This window comes from Pan paniscus, chromosome 4, assembly GCF_029289425.2.
Source record: "Pan paniscus chromosome 4, NHGRI_mPanPan1-v2.0_pri, whole genome shotgun sequence".
Lineage (NCBI taxonomy): Eukaryota > Metazoa > Chordata > Mammalia > Primates > Hominidae > Pan > Pan paniscus.
The window spans coordinates 135,122,867-135,140,896 of NC_073253.2; the positions used below are offsets into that span (position 1 = coordinate 135,122,867).

General features: G+C 52.5%; 1 protein-coding gene across 6 annotated transcripts in view; it reads right to left on the bottom strand.

The window, feature by feature from the left end:
* NRG2 (neuregulin 2) overlaps window positions 1-18,030 on the bottom strand; it is a 195,103-nt gene that overhangs the window by 13,831 nt on the left and 163,242 nt on the right. For 4 of the 6 annotated variants that reach the window (XM_034960613.3, XM_034960614.3, XM_057302416.1 and 1 more), the window contains exons 4-5: window positions 11,172-11,292; window positions 4,948-5,024 (exon numbers count right to left, since the gene is read on the bottom strand). In XM_034960613.3, coding sequence (XP_034816504.1) covers window positions 4,948-5,024; window positions 11,172-11,292 — 198 coding nt within the window. Of the gene's footprint in view, window positions 1-4,513; window positions 4,573-4,947; window positions 5,025-11,171; window positions 11,293-18,030 lie in introns of all 6 variants that reach the window. The other 2 variants (XM_034960615.3, XM_003829345.6) reach the window with 1 other exon arrangement.

Genomic DNA, 18,030 nt, shown 5'->3' on the forward strand with positions numbered 1-18,030 from the left:
TGATTTCACTACCCAGAAGAGCAAACTGCAACTCACAGGAAGAGACAAGTGGGTTCACTTGTAGAATGTCTGAGCTCCTCAACTGGTGGACAAATTACAGTCTTGGAAGTGGGATCCTGTTTTGAATGTGTGATTTCAGGACCCTGTGACGGAGACCCCCACATCATTGAAGGGTTAGATAAAAGGACCCTGACTCAAGGGTCAGTTCTGCACTGACCTGCTGCTGTGCCACCCTGAGTGATTCCAATCTAGTTAAGTCTCAGGCTCTTCTCTGTTACGTGGGGATCAGCCTGGGGCATAGTATCCTAGGAGGTTTGCAAACCTGGCTGAGCTTCTGAATTGTCCAGACTGAGGAAATCTGGCTCTGAGGTGGGAGCCCAGAAATCTCAACAGTGTTTTTAAAAAGCTCACCTACCATTCTAATGTAGCAGCCAGCATCGGTCTACAAGCCTAGAGTCTCAGTTTCATCCCTAATTCACTATGTGGATGTGGGTAAGCCATAATCCCTGTTTCCTTGTCTGTCCAAAGTGCTTGCACACAGCTACAGGAAGATGTGAACAAGCCTGGACGGCATGAGCTCAGCATGCGTGCAGGGCCCCGCTCCTAGCCTGGATTGGCTCACTCTCTGGCTTCCCCAGGTGTATGGTCAGCACCGCTAGATCCAGGGAAGGTGTGACACTGTGTCTGATATTCTCATCTGCCTTGGAGGAAGGCGAGCACGTGGCAATCCGCAGGAAGTCCTGCGCATTATCCATCCCTGGACCTCTCATCTACTTCCTGATAGGGATTCCAGAAGGTTCTGCATTTGGAAAAGGGTGGGAGAGCAGCATGGCTCCGAGCCAGGGACTGTGATGGCTCTGACTAAAGAGGCTTGAGGAAGATCCTGGGGCTTCAACCCCCCAGTTCCATGCAGAGACCACACCAATGAAGCATTCATTACTCCCAGCTTTTCCAGACACAAGCCATTCTTGTACTGCTATTAAATCCCAGGTTGGGGAGTGACCTTGACGTTTTGGTTTCTTTGCATTCCCACTCTGACTGCTTGGAGGCAGGAAAAAGTTGCCGTAAGTACAGTTTGTCCACTCCTCTCCAGGGTGTCCCAGGGCTGGTCAGGCGTGCTGAGTAGACAGTACAAACTTGACAATTCTCAAAGAACCCTGGCGCACCTCTCACTGAGTAGTTAATGCTGTGGCCCAGGGACCCTTCAGGCAGCTGGAGAGCTCACATTGTTTGGATATCCAGCCATGCTGCCCTGAGAGAACAGCCCAGCTTGACCACAGCACCTGGGACACAAAGAGGATTGGGTTCATAGAGCTGGTCTGGGCCCCACTTTCCGACGAGGTGGTTGTATTAGATGAGGCAGCTGGGGCCCAGTGATGCTAGGACACTTTCTCAAGGTCACACAGCAAATTAGGAGGCAGAAGGGAGACTGGAGGCCAGACCCTTTGGTCCCTTGGTGCTAAGCCATGGCTTTCCTGCCCACTGAGTTTCTGGGCAGGCCTGGCTGGGTATTCCTGAGGACAATGACCATCTGGAGAAGTGAGCAGGGCTCCCAAAGCCCTTTAAGCGTTTTCTTCTGCGTGACTCCTCTGGGAACTGAATAGTAGCAGCTGCAGCTTCTAGGGCTCCTAATTGGCCTCCTCTTTGAGTCAAAGGCCAGTACTGTTTAGAGTGGTGGCTGGCATGATTGGTGGGGTCACTGAGGGCCTGGCCAGTCACTGGGTAGGCAGCTTTCTCACTGGGAAGCATGGATTGGAACATGAGGGGCCTATGGCTGTGTCCGCCCCAGCAAAGACAAGACCTTCCCACTCATTATGTTCATTGGCTGCCACTCAGCCAGGGTGGAGTGGCACCACTGAGTCACTGGAAGGTCCTATTAACCAGAAATTTGCATGTTGACCAGTAACCATGGCAACCTGATGCTGGACTCCCAACAGGGCTGTGCTTACCAGACAATATGCAAATTCTTCATGCTGGACATGTTCCATGCCATACAGTCATAGGGTGCCTGGACAAGGAGGCAGTGATGTGTACAGATGTGAGCATGAGCTCCTGTGTTTGCACTTGTGTGTGCAGGCGTGAGCACATGCTCATGGGTTTGCTCATGTGTGCAGGTATGTAAGAACATGATTGTGTGTTTGTGCATGTATGAGCCCATGCTCATGCGTTTGTGCTTGTGTGTACAAGTATGTGTGCTCTTTTACATGGGGACATAAAGATGGACAAGCTTTGACCCGTGGGGAATGGAGGGGCTGTTTGTGGAAGAAAGAAAAGCTTCAATGTGCTATTGCAGTCACAGGCTCTTTCTTTGATCTCTGCAAAAGATAACCTGGTCTAGATGCTATCTGGGCAGGTTGGACACTTTGCTCAGGATGTGCTGGGAGTCAGCCTCTAGGGGGCTGATGCTGCCCTGCCCCCGCATACCAGTTGTATGCTGGGAGAGGTACTAAATTGTGCTCCAATCACAATGGCAGGCTCTCTGCTAAGCCCTTCTTATGCAGCACTTCATTTCATCCTCACAGTAACCCCACAGGCATAAATGTCATCATCCCCATTTTACAGATGAGAAAACAAATTGAGAAGTTAAAGAGGCCCCAGAGCTAGTAAGCTCAGCAGCTGGCATTTTTACTGAGGTCTCTTTGAATCCGAAGCCTGAACACTTAAGCCAGCACTTTACACTACCTTTTCAGTAATTATCTGCTAGAGCAGTACATGAAGTGCTCTCTGGGAAAGTGCTTGAAGAGCAAAAATCCTTTACGAAAAGGTAACAGTCAAGCTACTGAAGACACTAGGCAGAAGGGCCTGGACTGCCTTTGCAGGCTCTTTTCTGGGCTCCCGGGGCCCTGCTGACCTTCCTAGCAGATCTAGGCTGAAAGCTGAAGCAGCCCAGCTGGCAGAGAGGCCTTGGATAGCGGCCCGGTTCCGGAGGCTCTGCTGCTCTGATTCAGGACAGGCTGGGACTCACCGTCCAGGACAGTCTCACAAGCCCGGGAGGCTCTCTGCCGAGAGGAATATTGCCCCACTGTCTCTTGCCCCTGGCCCCCAGCTCTGCCTAGGCTCTGCCTTCTCTTGAGGTCCCTCCTGCTCTACAGTCCTGCACTCAGGGCTGGATATGACTCTGAAATGATTGCAGAGCCTGCGTTCTAGAGAATTCTGTTGGGCCACATGTCCTGCCCACAGGCTCTGCCCTTCCTCCTTGGCCTCCCACACTCTATTAAGATAGTTGACCATCTGGGCCAAGCAGCTCCCATCCCCCAGGGGTCTCTATGCCCCTGTGGGGTTGGGGTGGGGAGTAACTTGCTGGACTTTTGTGCTGTGGTCTGAGGAGGACTGGGAAGGATCATTTCTCCACCCTGAGACCTAAATCCCCAAACCCCTTTTCTCCAAGGCTACCTACATGGTCCCCTGGATCCCACCTTTAGCACCTCCCAGAGTTCTACCTCCCAGTATCCAGTGCCATGTGGACACTTGGTTCCACACTCCTCATGGGGCCCAGCTGTCCTCCCTGGAGAAGAGGAGGTCGGGGGGCACGCAGGGGCCTAACCTGCTCTGCAGGATGGGATGGGTAACTGGGGACAGGCCTTGCAAGCCAGCGGACCCCTGGTCCTCAAGCAGAATCAATGGCCGGCCAGAGGCTTTTTGTTCTGCTCCACCTCCACCTGGTGGTGCTGGAAGGAACTGCTCTCAGGCCCCAAATAAAAGCACTCCATAATTATGGCTGGGTCCTTGGGCCTCGGGGCTCACTTTTCTTTCTTTCTTCTTCTTCTTCTTCTTTTTTTTTTTTTTTTTTTTTTTTTTTTTGCAAACTGTGCAAAAGAGAAAGCTCCAACCTCATAAGTTGAAGAAAGGAAGGGAATAAAATCCTAGATGGGAGGATTCAGACCACAGAGGTGCTGAGAGAGTCACCAGTTACCCCTCAATTCCTCATTTCCTCAACTTTTTAGCATCTCCAGCACCAACCCCCGCCCCCTCTCCCACCATCCTGTGGCCACATAAATATCTCTGGTATTCATGGAAATCATTGCCCTGGGTCCTGCTCTCCCTTAATTCCCCTTCCTTCCCTCTACCCCATTTCCAAACCCTCAAAACAAACAAACTCTGGTCAGACTGGAAAATGGGCTTTCTGAGAACTTTTTTTCTCTCTCAAACACGTCGGCACACACACACACACACACACTCACTGCCAGACCCTTTGGTACCCTCAGGCAGCCTTCGGAGGCAGGGGAGGGCTCTGCAAATGCTTCCTCCCATTCTGGCCAGGCTGCCCAACCCCAGAAGTTGGGAGGAGGCCTGGGTGTGGCCCTGGCTGCTGCAGAGAGAACTTGGCATTACTGTGCCCAGGAGGTACAGCCCACATGTGGAGGTGGGGGTGCCGGGGGTGTTTCCGTCTCCTCTAAGGAGCGCAGGACACCCTCTACATCTCCCCCTAGTCTTGCTAAGCAAGGCCCCATCCCTCCCCAGGGGGAGACTGTCAGTCACCAGGGAAGAGAAGAAATAGAAGAAAGAGACATACTGGAGAAGTTGACCATTGCGAACTGCTGACACCTGTCCCCGGTGTATCCCACAGGACACCTACCAAAAGAAAGAAAACCAGAAAGAGAGAGCCAGGATAGCAAGACACAGGCATTGCAACACCCCGGCACGGGCTCCTGCCAATGCCAGCTGGGTTCCTTGCCACCGTTACCATTTGTATTGGCCTTGCCACTCTGCCCCTTACCTGCAGCCCTGAACTTTAAACCCAAGGATTAGGCCAAAAATGAAAACAAAGCAAAACAAAACAAAACAAAAAGAACTAACAAACCAAAATACAAAAAAGAAAAGAGAAACAAAACAAAACAGCCAAAGATCAAAACAACCAACACCCCTGGCCCTATGCCCTACATTGGGGGGACTGCACCCGGAAGCTTTCTAAGGAGCAGGGACTTGTGTTTGTATCTTCAAACATACTTTGCTTAGGATCTGGCATGTACAATCGCAAAGGCAGTTTCTCCAAACATCTCTGTCCGAAGAATCCATTTGGACATCTGGAGAAGGAAAAGGGGAAAAATCACAGAACAAACTGGCATCATCCGCGAGGCTAAGGTTAGAAATCAAAGTGCACAGTGATGAATGAGAAAAACCAAGTCAGGCACTTGGGGTCATACTTGTAGCTGAAGGGACTGGAGTCAGGGCTGGGTGGAGGGCTCTGAAATCTCCTTAAAAATCTGTCTCATAGATGTGGCTCCATGGGTGGTGGGGAAGGTGGGGTGGGTCAGGGGGAGGATGATTTAGGTTAGTGGGGTGAGGGAAGATGGGAAATTGTCCTACTGGTCATTGAGACTTTCCTTCTTACCTGCCTGGTGCCCCATGAAGCAAGCACTGTGGCCTCTTGGTGCCAGGCAGTCAGTCAGCTGGCAGGGATCTGGGAGCCTTAAGGAATACCAAGTCCTTGGGAGCTACTCCTCCCAGGACCGACTGAAGGATTCTCTCCTGGGCCCTGGGCAGGTTTTCTCATCCAAGAAACAGCCCCCAGAAAACTCAGATAACTCGGGAATGCTGTTCCCAGACTGTGTATGTCTTTGACAAAAGTGACCTAGGAGATGTTTTATCTGTTCTTTCAAAGAGGGTTCTGTGGCCAAATCAATGTAGGAAATACATTCTCAGGGTGCCTTGTAGAGTTGCAGTGTACCTTCACCTATGAAAGACTATGAAAGTTTCATAGGAGGAAATAGCTGAACTTTCTATGTAAGTTCTCAAATTTATTTGTGTTTCAAATTTACTTCACCATGGATGTTGTTTTTTGAGGAACCCTTGTGGTAGAACATGGTTTGGAATAGGCTGCCCCAGTGTGATGTACATGGGAAAAGCTTAGTAGGGAAATGGGAAGTTGGAGAGGAGCTGGAATTATCAGCATCCCAAAGTGGGCCTTCTTGATACCAGGTGCAGGGAATCTGGCCTCAGGTAGCAAGGACCACAAAAGGGATTGGAGCAGGCTCGCTGGGGGACCCTGGAAGCCTGGTCCACATCAAGGTACTAGTGGCAGCCAGCCTGCGAAACTCTTCCATTTCCCCATGACCTGTTTCTCCATCACTGCCTGGACCTGCCCTGGATCTCATTCTCTGATCTTGCCTTGCTTACAGCTCTAAAGCACCCCCCACTCAATCTCCCTGACCTTGTCTCTACCCACAGGGTACACGTTCTTCTGCTCTCTGGCTGCCAGCCCTCTCCTCAAGCAAATCTCAGATTTCTTGCAGAAGTCTTGCAGATTTCTGGAGGACATGCCCAGCCCTGTACTCTCTTCTGAACCCTGGAAAGGCTGGATACCTAAGGAGAAGCTTACAGGGAGGGCTAGACCCCTTCCCCACATCTCCCTACTCAGAGATGGGTCTATATTGCCTCTGCATCTTCTTCCTTAGGAAATTAGCTAAGTTCATCACCAGTGTCCCCCTCAATAATAGGCTACTGTTCAAAATTAATCAATGTAAACTTCCTCGAGAGGCAAGTGTACTCTATTTCTTAGCATTGCAGTGTATAGCAACTGTCAGGAAGCCACTTAGGCTTACAGTAAGTGGTAGCCATTGGTTGTGACAGATACTCATGAACACCCTGTGACCTCAAATCTGGAGGAGTGGGGAATGGGAGTGGTAGTTGAGCAGAGGGCTAGAGTTTCTCTGGGCCTTGATGGCATCTCCCCCAGGGGAGGCAGGAGGTTTGTCCTGTAGTGGTAGGAGTGTGTGTGTGGGTATGCCTGGCTAATTGGGGGGTGGTGGAGGGCTGGGAAGTGCATCAGGGAAGTGGCATGGGTAGGAAGAGGGTACATGGTCGTCTTACTGAACAGGGTGGTTTGGAGGCGGAGACTGCCATCAGCCCCCTTGTCAACACATCCTTCTCTGATCCCTGGCCCTCGTCCCTATTCATCCCAGCTCAGGTAAATGGAGGTAGTGGCTAAGGCTTCCCAACCAGCTCAAGCTCTTCTTCCTTAGCTCTTGGAAACTGATGTCCACTTGTGATGGGGACTAGAGAGGGAGAAGTGATTTTCAAACATAAGTGCCTTTGGGAGTGGAGGATGAAGACCCAGGAAGTTGCCAAATGACTCTTGGATTCCACAAAGGAACAAGAAAGACAGATGTGTCTGTGTCCAATGTCTGAGATCAGCCCAGCTCTTGGAGGAAGGGAAACCTCTGTGTGTGTGTGTGTGTGTGTGTGAGTGTGTGTGTGTGTGTGTATGTGTGTGTGTGTGTGTGTGTGTCAGAGAGAGAGAGAAAATGGGGGAGTACAGGGGCAGGAAGGGCAAGGGGAAATTTATTTCCATTGCTGACAAGCAGGGCTGCTGTCCCAAGACCCTTGGAGAACAATGATAACTCCATACATCCCTGTGGCCCTTATCTCACACCCAGCCTGGACTATCCTGACTACAGACTTACATCTTTCATGGCCGCTGAGTTGCACAACATTATGGTCCTAACCTTCCTTCCTTGAGAAAATGTGCTCCCCACTGGCTGAACAAAACAAAAGGCACTGGGGAGGGGCACAGTGGGGGTGGTGGAAGGCTGACAGCTACTGCTGTTCTTTGGGGTGCTAGCTCCTTCAGGGACCTCCTGGACACTCCTATGTCTCTCCTTAGTCCTGTTTGCTGAGGATGAGTCACATTCAGGAGACTGGGGCTTCCCTAGAGAAGGCTTTGGGGGTGAGCTGGGCCTATAGCCTCTCTAACCTGCACCTAATACCAGGGTAAGAGAGTATGGGGTACATTAGCCTACCAACCAGGTTGGGAGTCTGAACTCAGCATTGGGGGCTGGGTGGTGGTTGGTGGTTTCCACTGAAACTGGGATTGACCCTCTGATTTTCAGGGGGCACAGAGGACAGATTAGAAGGAGCAGCGGGTAACAGCCTTCCCAGCCTTTCCCACCAGGTCATCGGTTATGACTCTGGGGAAGGTCTGTCCCCAGGGCTGGAGAAGAGCAGGGTGAGAGAGGGGCAGAGAGGAGAGCCCACGGGCTGCATCTGGGGTGATAGAGAGGTCAGGACCTCTGCCTTCCCCTTTTCCCACCCCACCTCCCGGGCCTCAGTTTCTCCTTTTGGTAGCCTGGGGATAATGCCATGTGTGCTGCCCTCACCCGGGGGAGGGGGTGGATGAAGGATGGCGGTGTGCCCCGGGCACTGGAGGGAGTGAAGGGCCTCTGAGTTCATGAGAGGGGTGAAGATGTGGCGAGGATGAGCAGGCAGATGGAGGTGGGATGGGGAATCACCTGGACATGGGTGGGGTAGGGGCAGAGGGATGAGGGGGATGAGCTGATGGGAAGGGGAGGCATGCCACTGGTATGTGCACAGGGCTGGAAAGAGTCTTGTTCTGTCATCATCCCCTGAACCAGTCCCCAAGAGTCACGCACCAACCGTGCTCTACAAACACACGGAGAGAAGAGGAGAAAGCAGCAAGAGGGAGTGCAGAGGCCCCTGTCTGGCCCAGACAGGGGACAGTCACCTTGATTTGGACTCCCATTTTCAAATCCCCCTACGTTGTCTTTTTTTAAAACAAAATTCAGTATCAGTGACACTGTTTCTTTTGGCACTGAATTCCAGAAAAACAGGAGGGACGGAGTGTGCCTGCTTTCCAACACTCCCTGCAGGGCTCTGAACCAATACACAACAACAAGTGTAAGAAAACCAGGAAGGAAAACTGATTTTTATAGAAACTGGAATGAAACTGACCAGTGTAGTTTCATTATCCAAGCTAAGCGGAAATGCAAAAAAATCAAAATAAAAAGTAAACAAACAGCACAAATGGTAAGACGTGAGTTCCGTTTCCTAAGTTCTTTCCTTTTTATTCCATTCAGGTGTCATCAGGAACCCCAAGAGGCCTGCCCACCTTCCCTCCCAGCTCGTCCACCCGCAGAATGGCCTCTGGGCTCTGCCCTGCCCCCCACCCCCCTGCCCTTCTCCAGCACAGCTCTGAGGACCTGGTGTTCTGACCGCATCTCCACCAGGGATGCCCTCTCCCCCGAGGGCTGACAAAGGGTGTTGGGGAAGTTGGTTCCAGGAACCTTGGCTGGAACCAGGGGAGGCTGAGATGGGGAAGTGGTGGCTCTGGGTACCAAGTTCTAAGCAGTGCAGCCCAGTTGCCCTGGTGGGAAAGGGAACAGGGCACTATCTTCACAATGGCTCAGGCTCCTGCCTCTGCTCCTCTCAGATTTAGCTGGGCAGGACTCAGAGGTCCTAGGGGTGCAACCTTGCTGGCAGGGCCCTCCTGGAGCCCACATATCTCACCACTCCCTTGCCCACACCGAACTCTAGCACTGGAGCCCTGGCCCCCATGGCCCTCCTCAGCCCTGGCACCTGTCCTGAGGGGCCAGAACCTTCCCTGCCCGGACGAGGGCTGACTTCAGTGACAGTGCTGGATCCCTTCAAGGTTTGGGGTCCAAGGGGCTAGGGAAGAGGAGAGACCTACCTAGTGTGTATGTCACAGGGAGGAGGAGGGTGCAGGAGACAAGGAAATGGGGATGCAGGGCTGGGTCATCCCTGTGAGGTATTCCAGGACCCTGATGAATTTCTAGTAGATCTGTTCCAAAGAACTCTGAGCAAGTTTCACAGCTAGAATGTTCCCTAGGGTCTGTCATACTAACATGGCAGCCTCCTAGAGGCAGGAGGCGGGGAAGGATGAGGGGCTGAGTTTGGGTTGAGAACTTCCCTAGAGGGCCTGTTGTTGCTACTGGGACTCTCCTCTAAGGTTCGGGGAGGGGGAGAAGGAGGTGGCAGCAGGGGCAGGGTGGGGCCAGGGAGGAAGCCAGCTGAGGAGGCCAGCTGGGGCAAGAGCCATGGTTCTGCCTGGCAGTGCGGGCTGGGTCACCCAGCACTGAGGTGAGCATAAAGGAGGTGCGGCCCCTCGTTACCATGTTGTTAGGTGGAGGGGTCTTGAAAAGTCCTGGCCTTCTCAGACCAGGCTCACATTCCCGGGCAAGGGTGTGCCCAGGAAGGGGGCTGTGGATCTAGAGCGGGAGATCAGAGGCAGGGGAGCTGAGAAGCGTTGAGTCTGACCTTGCCTGGGGGAAGGTCAAACATCTCTCTCTGAATCCCCATCAATGTTTTGGTGGCCTTTGCCCAGATGCCATGGGAATGGGGCAGCTTTAGCACCTTGCCAGGGCTCTAGGCTTGGGCTGCTTTGAAACACTGAAGTTATTAACTAGGCCCCCCTCCCACTCCTCTCCTAGATCTGTCTGGAGCCTATGCTGCCCTCACCAAGCTCCCCTCCCCTCCTCACACACTCACCAGAGAATCTGTCCAGGGGGCACTGTAGGCCCAGCTGCCCAGAAGATCTGGCTGGGCCTGAACAAGCCCTCCCTGACAGCCTCTCTCCCACCTGCCTTGTTTGCTATGGGGAGTGGGTGGTTCTGAGCTCCTTGGAGTTCCTGCTGGGGCCACCCTGCCTGGCTGGTGAGCAGGCTCTGGCCCCTGGGGAGGCTGAGAGGCCCCAGCCTGAGCCTCTCCTCCACCCTGACCTCCCCCATTGGGCCATACCTAGAGTAGTGTCCTTGCTGGTATCCCCTCATCCCATGGAGTGGGGGCTAGGGGCTGAAGGGACACAGGCAGCACCCAGGGATGGCATCTTTGTACAATGGGGTCCTGTAGGGCAGAAGGGCAGCCAGATCCTGAGGTCAGTACTGGGTTCTGGGCAGACCCCTCTTCTCCCCTCAAGACTACAGGAGCAAAGGGCTCTGGAACCTGTGCTCTGCCTGGCCCTGCCAGGCTCCTTACTATTGGGGAAGATGCAGCCTGGGAAATGTTCATTAAGAACAAAGTTTGGAGAGTTGCTGAGAGATGGGGAGGAAAAGAAGGGGGGGAAAGAGAGACTGAGGGAGGCAGAGAGAGAGAGAGAAAGAGAAACCCAGTGCCCAGTGCCTAGGGCATAGACTAGCATCCCCATCTCCCTAAAGGGTGTTGGTGAAAGGGTAGACATCAGGAGATGGGGTGGGTAGGGGCCTGGGAAATGGGGACTGCACAAGCCCCTGTGCCCCTTAGAGCTTATATCTCCTTATATTCCAGGAAAGGGCTAGGAAGTAGGGCAAAGCTTCCTGTCTACACCCCTTGGGGACCTCTTGTCAGTGGCTTGGAACCCTCTTTTCCTAGAGCCCTCCACTTCTGACCCAGCATCTCCTACCCTGTTCTTGCTCCCATGCCCACCCCTACTGGTCACTTACTTGCAGGAGAGCTGGTTGATGCCCTCGATGTAGTAGCAGACGCCTCCATTGACGCAATAGGACTTGGCTGTCTCGTTGCACTTCCGGGCGTGCCCCGACCAGGATGACAGGGTGGTGCTCACTGAGGGTATGAGAGACATGTGCCAGTGACGCACTGAGACTATCCCTAGGCCCCAGGAATCATCTCCTTCATGCCCCACGTCAAAACTGGAAGATGACCAGAGGCTGCAGGAATGACTGGGGAGGGGAGGTCTGGTGGTCCCTTCTAGTCACAAATAAGGCAAAGGAGAGGCCACCATGAGCTCTGCCCGTTTACCCAGTACAACCTTGCACCCAAGCTCTAGGCAAACTTCCAAAGGCCAGGAAGATTTTCATTCTTTTGTGGGGGGAGCAGGGTGAGAAGAGAGCAGGAACTGCTTCCTCTGCTGAATAAGGGCCCACCTCTCCCCTTCCCTGCCTGGCTTTCCGGGGGCTCCCCTGCAAGTGGTTGAGATGCTGATGTCTCATGTGGGGAACAAACGCAGGAGGCGGTGCAGGAAAGAGACACCTACACCCGCCTGCATGGCTTGGGCTCTCATGGTGGACCAGGGAGTGGCTGGAAGGGAGCTGGGCCTTCAGGGGATGGCACCTTTAGGACATGGTCATTTTCTAAGATCTGGAGAGATGTTGGGGGTAGGAGGAACCCTAGCTTCTACTCTCTTCCCCCATTCTCCAAGGTCTGGGCTAGCTCCAGGAATGCTTCAAAGGCTACTATGCCCCATCTCCATAAGCATCTGGGGTCTTCTCCATATCTCCCCACCCCAGACAGCCCCCTCCTCCCTGACCTTATCAGCTGTTGCCCCTAGAGGGAGCCTCCAGGTCTCGGACAGCCCCAGCCATAAATCACGGGTTTCAAGTTGTTGGGGAGGAGACAGGGCCGGGGAAAGGGAAGGGGGCAGCTGGGATGCAAAACTGGGGGAGAGCAAGGCTGGGCCTTAAGGCTTCTAGCACAGACTGCACGTCCGATTGACTGGACTCATTTGAGAAATGAACATCACTGAAGCTCTGCTCCTCATCAGGGAATGGCATCCAGAAAGCTGGCTTCAAGTGAACATTCTCGCCCCAAACATCAGTTTTAGATAATGCCCCATCCAATCCGGACTGGACAGCCAGAAGCAGGTCCTGCTCCCCTCAGCTCCCAGGGCCTCTGAGGGCCTCTCGTTCCCACCCAGCCCAGCAGTGGCCTCCTGAATGAGGTGGCCCAAGCTACCCCAGCTGGCCCTGTCTCCTCAGGGGTACTGGGTCTCTCCACTCCCCTCAGTAATAGGGGTGGAAGTGAGAGGAGGAGGAGGAGGGCAGGCAGTCGGCACCCTCAGTGTTTAGACATGTGGGGAGACGGATGGAGCGCGGGGGGCTGGGAGTGTATACACAGCTCTGCTTCTGTATATGTCTGAGGAGCATGCTGATAAAATCCAGCGGGCAGGGCCGGCTTCACCGTCCCCTCCACATCATGCCTGCTGCTGAGCTGGCATCCCGGAGCCCCACCCCTGCTGAGGTCTCCCTCCTCGGCTCAACCCCAGACCCAGCTGGAACCCACGTGCTGGCTGGAACTGGAGACCTCCTGCTGATCTTTGCCCCACTTCTGGGTCAGTGAGACCCAGGGAACTAAGAAAGGGACAGAGAAGAGAAGCAGCTGAGGTACCACGCCTGCCACTTGTAAAATCTCCTTGCTGGGAGAACCCTCGAGGTTGTCCTGCCCTTCATTTACATCGCACAGGAGAGTGGAGAGAGAGAAGGCAGCGAAGTGTCTGGCCAGAGTGCAGTGTGTGTTGCAACAGAGCCTCAGGGCTCCTAGCCCCTGGCTGTACATCCTCCCCATCAGCACCCAGGCTTGACAAAAGCAGACGAATGCAAGCGCAGTGAGGACTGCAGGCCTGGGCCCTCCTGTGGGTGTTGGCTAAGCCAGAGAAATCTCAGCCTGGATCTGCCAGGCCCAGCCTGGTGTCCTCTGCAGTTGTGGGTGGCACAGACTGCCCATTGCTGTGCCCATTGTTTCACCCCAGTCAAGTGAGCAGTGGACAGCAGGGAGGATGCGGGGTTGGCCGGGGCCACAGTTGCACACTTGGGCTTCTCACATATATGTCTGTGCTCATCGAGGCTTTGGGAGGCCAAGGACAACTCCTGAGGAAAGATGGGGCCTCCCCAGCCGAATGCATTGAGCCTGCGCTGCCAGTATGGGGACGAGGCTGGGACCCCGGGAAGGTAAAAAGGGAAGACATTTGGGGAGCCAGTCACAGAGGGTGTGGGGAAAGAGTGACCACGGGTGTTTCCATCTCAGAAAGGCCACTCCTCTATAATGGCAGGGCCTTCCCAAGATACTGCAGCCCAACTCTGCCAGTGGCAAAGCCATACTCCAGGGAGATTTCCACATGGGAAGAGCTGCGCTCACGCTGTAGCGCAGTTACACTGTTCTAGCACGCGTGGGCTCCTGAGGCAACGTGTCTATACACCCCTGTCAGCGTATCCATATCTCTCACTATGGTTGCCCGTGTTTGGAGAAGTGAAGGTGACGTGGACTCTCCCTTTACACCTCCACGAGGATGGCTCACAGCACCCCAAACTCAACAAGTCCAAAACTGTGCTCTGCACCATCTGCCCTACCCACCTTCTTCCCCAGTCTTTCCTATCTCCGTGACCGAATGGCACAAACCAAAGTCCTAGAGGGCATCTTTGATTTCATCCTCCTTTATTCCCCTATAGCCATCTGTCACCAAGGGTTGCCATTTCCACTTCCTCAAGAGACTCCATCCATGTCTTGCTACCTCCTCCCCTAGTCCAGGCCACCATTGTCTCTTTCTTTGATGGCCACAATAGCTTCCTCTCTGGTCTTTCTGCCTTCACTCTTGCCTTCATCTCCTTTACTTTGCAGCAGCCACAGTGGTCTTTAAAATATGTAAATTGTATCAATCTTCTATTACCAAAGCTCTCCAGTGGCTTCCATTTGCACTCAGAATAAAGCCCCCAACTTCTTCCCAGGTCTTATCTGGGCTTCACCACCTCTCCCACTTCATCTCCCATCTTTCTCCTTCAGTATATTTCAGACTATGCTGGTCATAGTTCTGCTCCTTTAATAAGCCAAGTAGTCTCCTGCCCAGGATGTTCAAAATACAACAAGTGTCTCAGGGAGGCCTCACCTGACTTCTTAAGCTGGTCAGGCTCCTCCCCTATTCCCTCGCTTAGCTTCATATACTTCTACTTATAGTTATTCTAGCATAATTACATGACTAAGTGTGCAACTGTTTGCTTTCTTTTTTTCCCAAGACAGAGTCTTGCTCTGTTGCCCAGGCTGGAGTGCAATGGTAAGATCTCAGCTCACTGCAACCTCTGCCTCCCGGGTTCAAGCAATTCTCCTGCCTCAGCCTCCCAAGTAGCTGGGATTACAGGCATGTGCCACCATGCCCAGCTAATTTTTGTATTTTTTAGTAGAGATGGGGTTTCACCATGTTGGCCAGGATGGTCTCGATCTCCTGACCTCATGATCTGCCTGCCTCAGCCTCACAAAATGCTAGGATTACAGGCTTGTGCCACCGTGCCCAGCCAACTGTTTGCTGTTTAATGCTTAGTTCCTTCACTAGAATGTAAGCTCCATTAGGGCAGGAGCCATGTCTGACATGTTTACCCTGAACCCCAATGTCCAGCATGGTGCCTGGCACATAACAGGTGCTTAACAAATATTTACTGAATGAATGAATGAGAAAATAAATATCTTATTCTTTGGGGGAAAAAAGTGCCCTGTGCTACCATCCCAGGGACTAGTCTGGTATCCTTGGCTGATAATATCATCTTTTTGGTAGATTAAAGGACTGTCTCCTTTAAATGCAAACATTCCAAAAAGGTCATTAGGGGAATGAAAATCAAAGCCACAATGAGGCCAAGCCAATGGCTGGCTCACCCCCGTAATCCTAGCACTTTTGGGAGACCAAGGCAGGAAGATCACTTGAGACCAGGAGTTCAAGACCAGCCTGGGCAATGTAGCAAGACCCCATCTCTATAAAACATACACATACGCACACACTCTGAGATACCACTTTCACTAGGATGGCCAGAATCGAAAAGAAGGATAATAACATGTGGTGGTGAGGATGTGGAGAAATTGGAAGCTGTATGCATTGCTGGTGGGAATGTAAAATAGTGTAGCTGCTTTGGAAAGCAGTCTGGGAGTTCCTTTAAAAATTAAATATGGTCATGATGTGCTCCAGAAATTCCACTCCTAGATGTATCCCCAAGAGATTGAAAACCTATGCTCACACAAAAACTTGTGCCCAGATGTCCACAGCAGCATTATTAATAACAGCCAAAATGTGGAAACAATCCAAATGACCCAAGAATCCAAATGACCCAAGAATCCAAACTTATGAGTGGATAAATAAAATGTGGTATGTCTATACAGTGAAATAGTATTTAGCCATAAAAAGGAATGGAGTACTGATCCATGCTACAACATGGATGAACCTTGAAAACATTATGTTAAGTATAAGAAGACAGTCACAAAAGGCCACATATTGTATGATTCTATTTGTATGAAATGTCCAGAATTAGTGGTTGCCGGGGCTGGAGAGAGGGAGAAATGGGAGTGGCTGCTAAAGGGCATGGGGTTTCTTTTTGGGGTGACAAAAATGTCCTGAAATTAGTGGTGATAGTTATATAACCTTGTGAATATACTAAAAACCACTGAATTGTATACTTTAAAAGGGTGAATTTTATGGTATATAAATTATATCTCAAAAATTAATTTAAAAAAGCACCCGGGAGGAGTAAGCCCAGGAAGTTTTGATGAACCGTTAGTGTCTTGGTGTGAGTTTATCAGGGCCCCTGAAGAGTGACAGTGGCGGGGTGGGAGCTGCTGCTGTGGAGCTGCGTCCCCGGCTGCCCACAAGTGCAGCTGCTTTTCACCTTTGCTCATGGAGAAAACTTCTGCTTGTCCTTCAAGACTCAGGTCGAGTGCTCCTTTATCCATCGAGGCCCCTTTCCCTTTGATAAATTGCCTACCTTCCTCTCAGTTTGTTAGAAAAGGCAGACCTTTTAGAGTTCGGGTTTTAGTTTCCTGCCATTTGAGGGACTTTCTTGGGGGCCAAGACTGCGACTTCCCAGAGCTCAGAGCAAGATCTTGTTGAATAAGCGCTTCTGAATGCGTGACTGACATGAATGTGCATCTGTGTGTGTGTGTGTGTGTGTGTGTTTAAACAGCCAGCTTTTGCAAGACTCCAGGTAAGAGACTGGCCCAGAGGCCTCTCCAGGGCTTCCATGGTCCTATGACACCCCAGGTCAAACCTGCCTGTCCTCCGGGGCAAAGCCTGACATCAGGGGCTGGTACAGCCACCTCAGGACATTCCCAAGCTCCCTTTCACCTGGGATGAGACATCTGTTTCTCTAACTCAGAAGTGGGTTGGACCAAGCTATTGTGTTAGCACCGCAAACTTCCTGCCGACTCCTCCTGCCCGCCAGTTCAGGAAGGCAGGAGCCTCTTGTGAGCTGGCAGAGCTCTGACTATAAGGAAGGCCTACTCTAATTTGTGGAAGGAGCCCTGGGCTCCACCTGAACAGAGCAGTAGCCACTCAAGAGCCAAAGTGATGCCACCCGAGCAGCCTGCTGCTCCCCAATGACCTCCCTGTACCCTCTTCTAGCTGCCCTATCCCTGTAGCCCTGGTTTCCCTTCGGCCTGGGCGGGCCAAACCAACCCACCTTGGGATGAGTCAGAGGGGGCAGACCACAGGGTGTGGTTGCTGCAGGTCTCATGGGTTCTGTGGATAAACAAGGAGCCTGGGCATCTCTGCCTGGGAAAACATCCCCAGCAGGGGCCTCCTGGTCCCCAGCAGTGGCCCTGTTCACCTGTTCAAGGGTAGGCTCTTGCCTGCCATGGACTGCACATGGTAGCAGAAGTAGTGTGGTATGTGTTTGTGTGTGTGTGTACTGGTTAGGTGCACAGGATGTCAGCCTCAGCATCAAACTCAGAATCCCCGAATTTTAGAGGGAAGGGGGCTTAAAGATCATCTAGTTCAGCCCCACAACGGGAAAACCAAAGACTGGTGGGGTGAAGTGACTTACTCAGGGTTGCATGAGGTAGAGCTTGGACGAGACCAAATCTCCAAACTCTTTCCCCTGCTCTGCCCTGCCGCTGCCCTGGAGGGTCAAGAGGCAAGAAGGCTGCAGGAAGCTGGGATTCCAGATATGCCCTCAGTGCCCTGCCCAAAGGTGCCACTGTCTGGTTCCTAAACTGATCACAGCATGGCCTGCTGAGGGCTGACAGTAATCCGTGTGTGGGAGGGGACTGCAGCTTATCTGAGGGGTCTCACCAACTCTGGCCACAGGCCCCAAGCCCTGTGCAAGAGAGAGGGCACTCCTGTGGTTTTCTGCACGGCAGCCGCTCCCACTTTCTCTGCTAACAGCACCCCTTCGGGGAAGTGCTTTTCCATGGAGTTCTGACCAGGCCTTCACTCACAGTGCCCTGCCTCTCAGTAGCCCCTGTGCACACACAGACAGGCCAGGCAAAGATGGCCCCACCCTCCAAGCACAGTGACTGGTCAAGTGGGTCACATGACCTGGCAGGGTCATTCAGAATCCATCCTTGTGACTGTACTTATGGACACAGAGACAAAGCCATCTCTTTTCTCCGGGTGGTGGGCTGGGATGGGGTAGATCTGGACCTGTCTGAGACCATGGCCTCCACTTCCCACCCCACTCCCCAAACATGAGAGAGGCCCATTTTACAGTAGGAAAGAATGAGGCCAACACATAGTGAGAGAAACTGTCTTGAGCCATCCTATGAGTTCTTGGACTCTTCCTCTGAGTTCTTAGATTCTGTCATGCCTGGGGCCAGTTC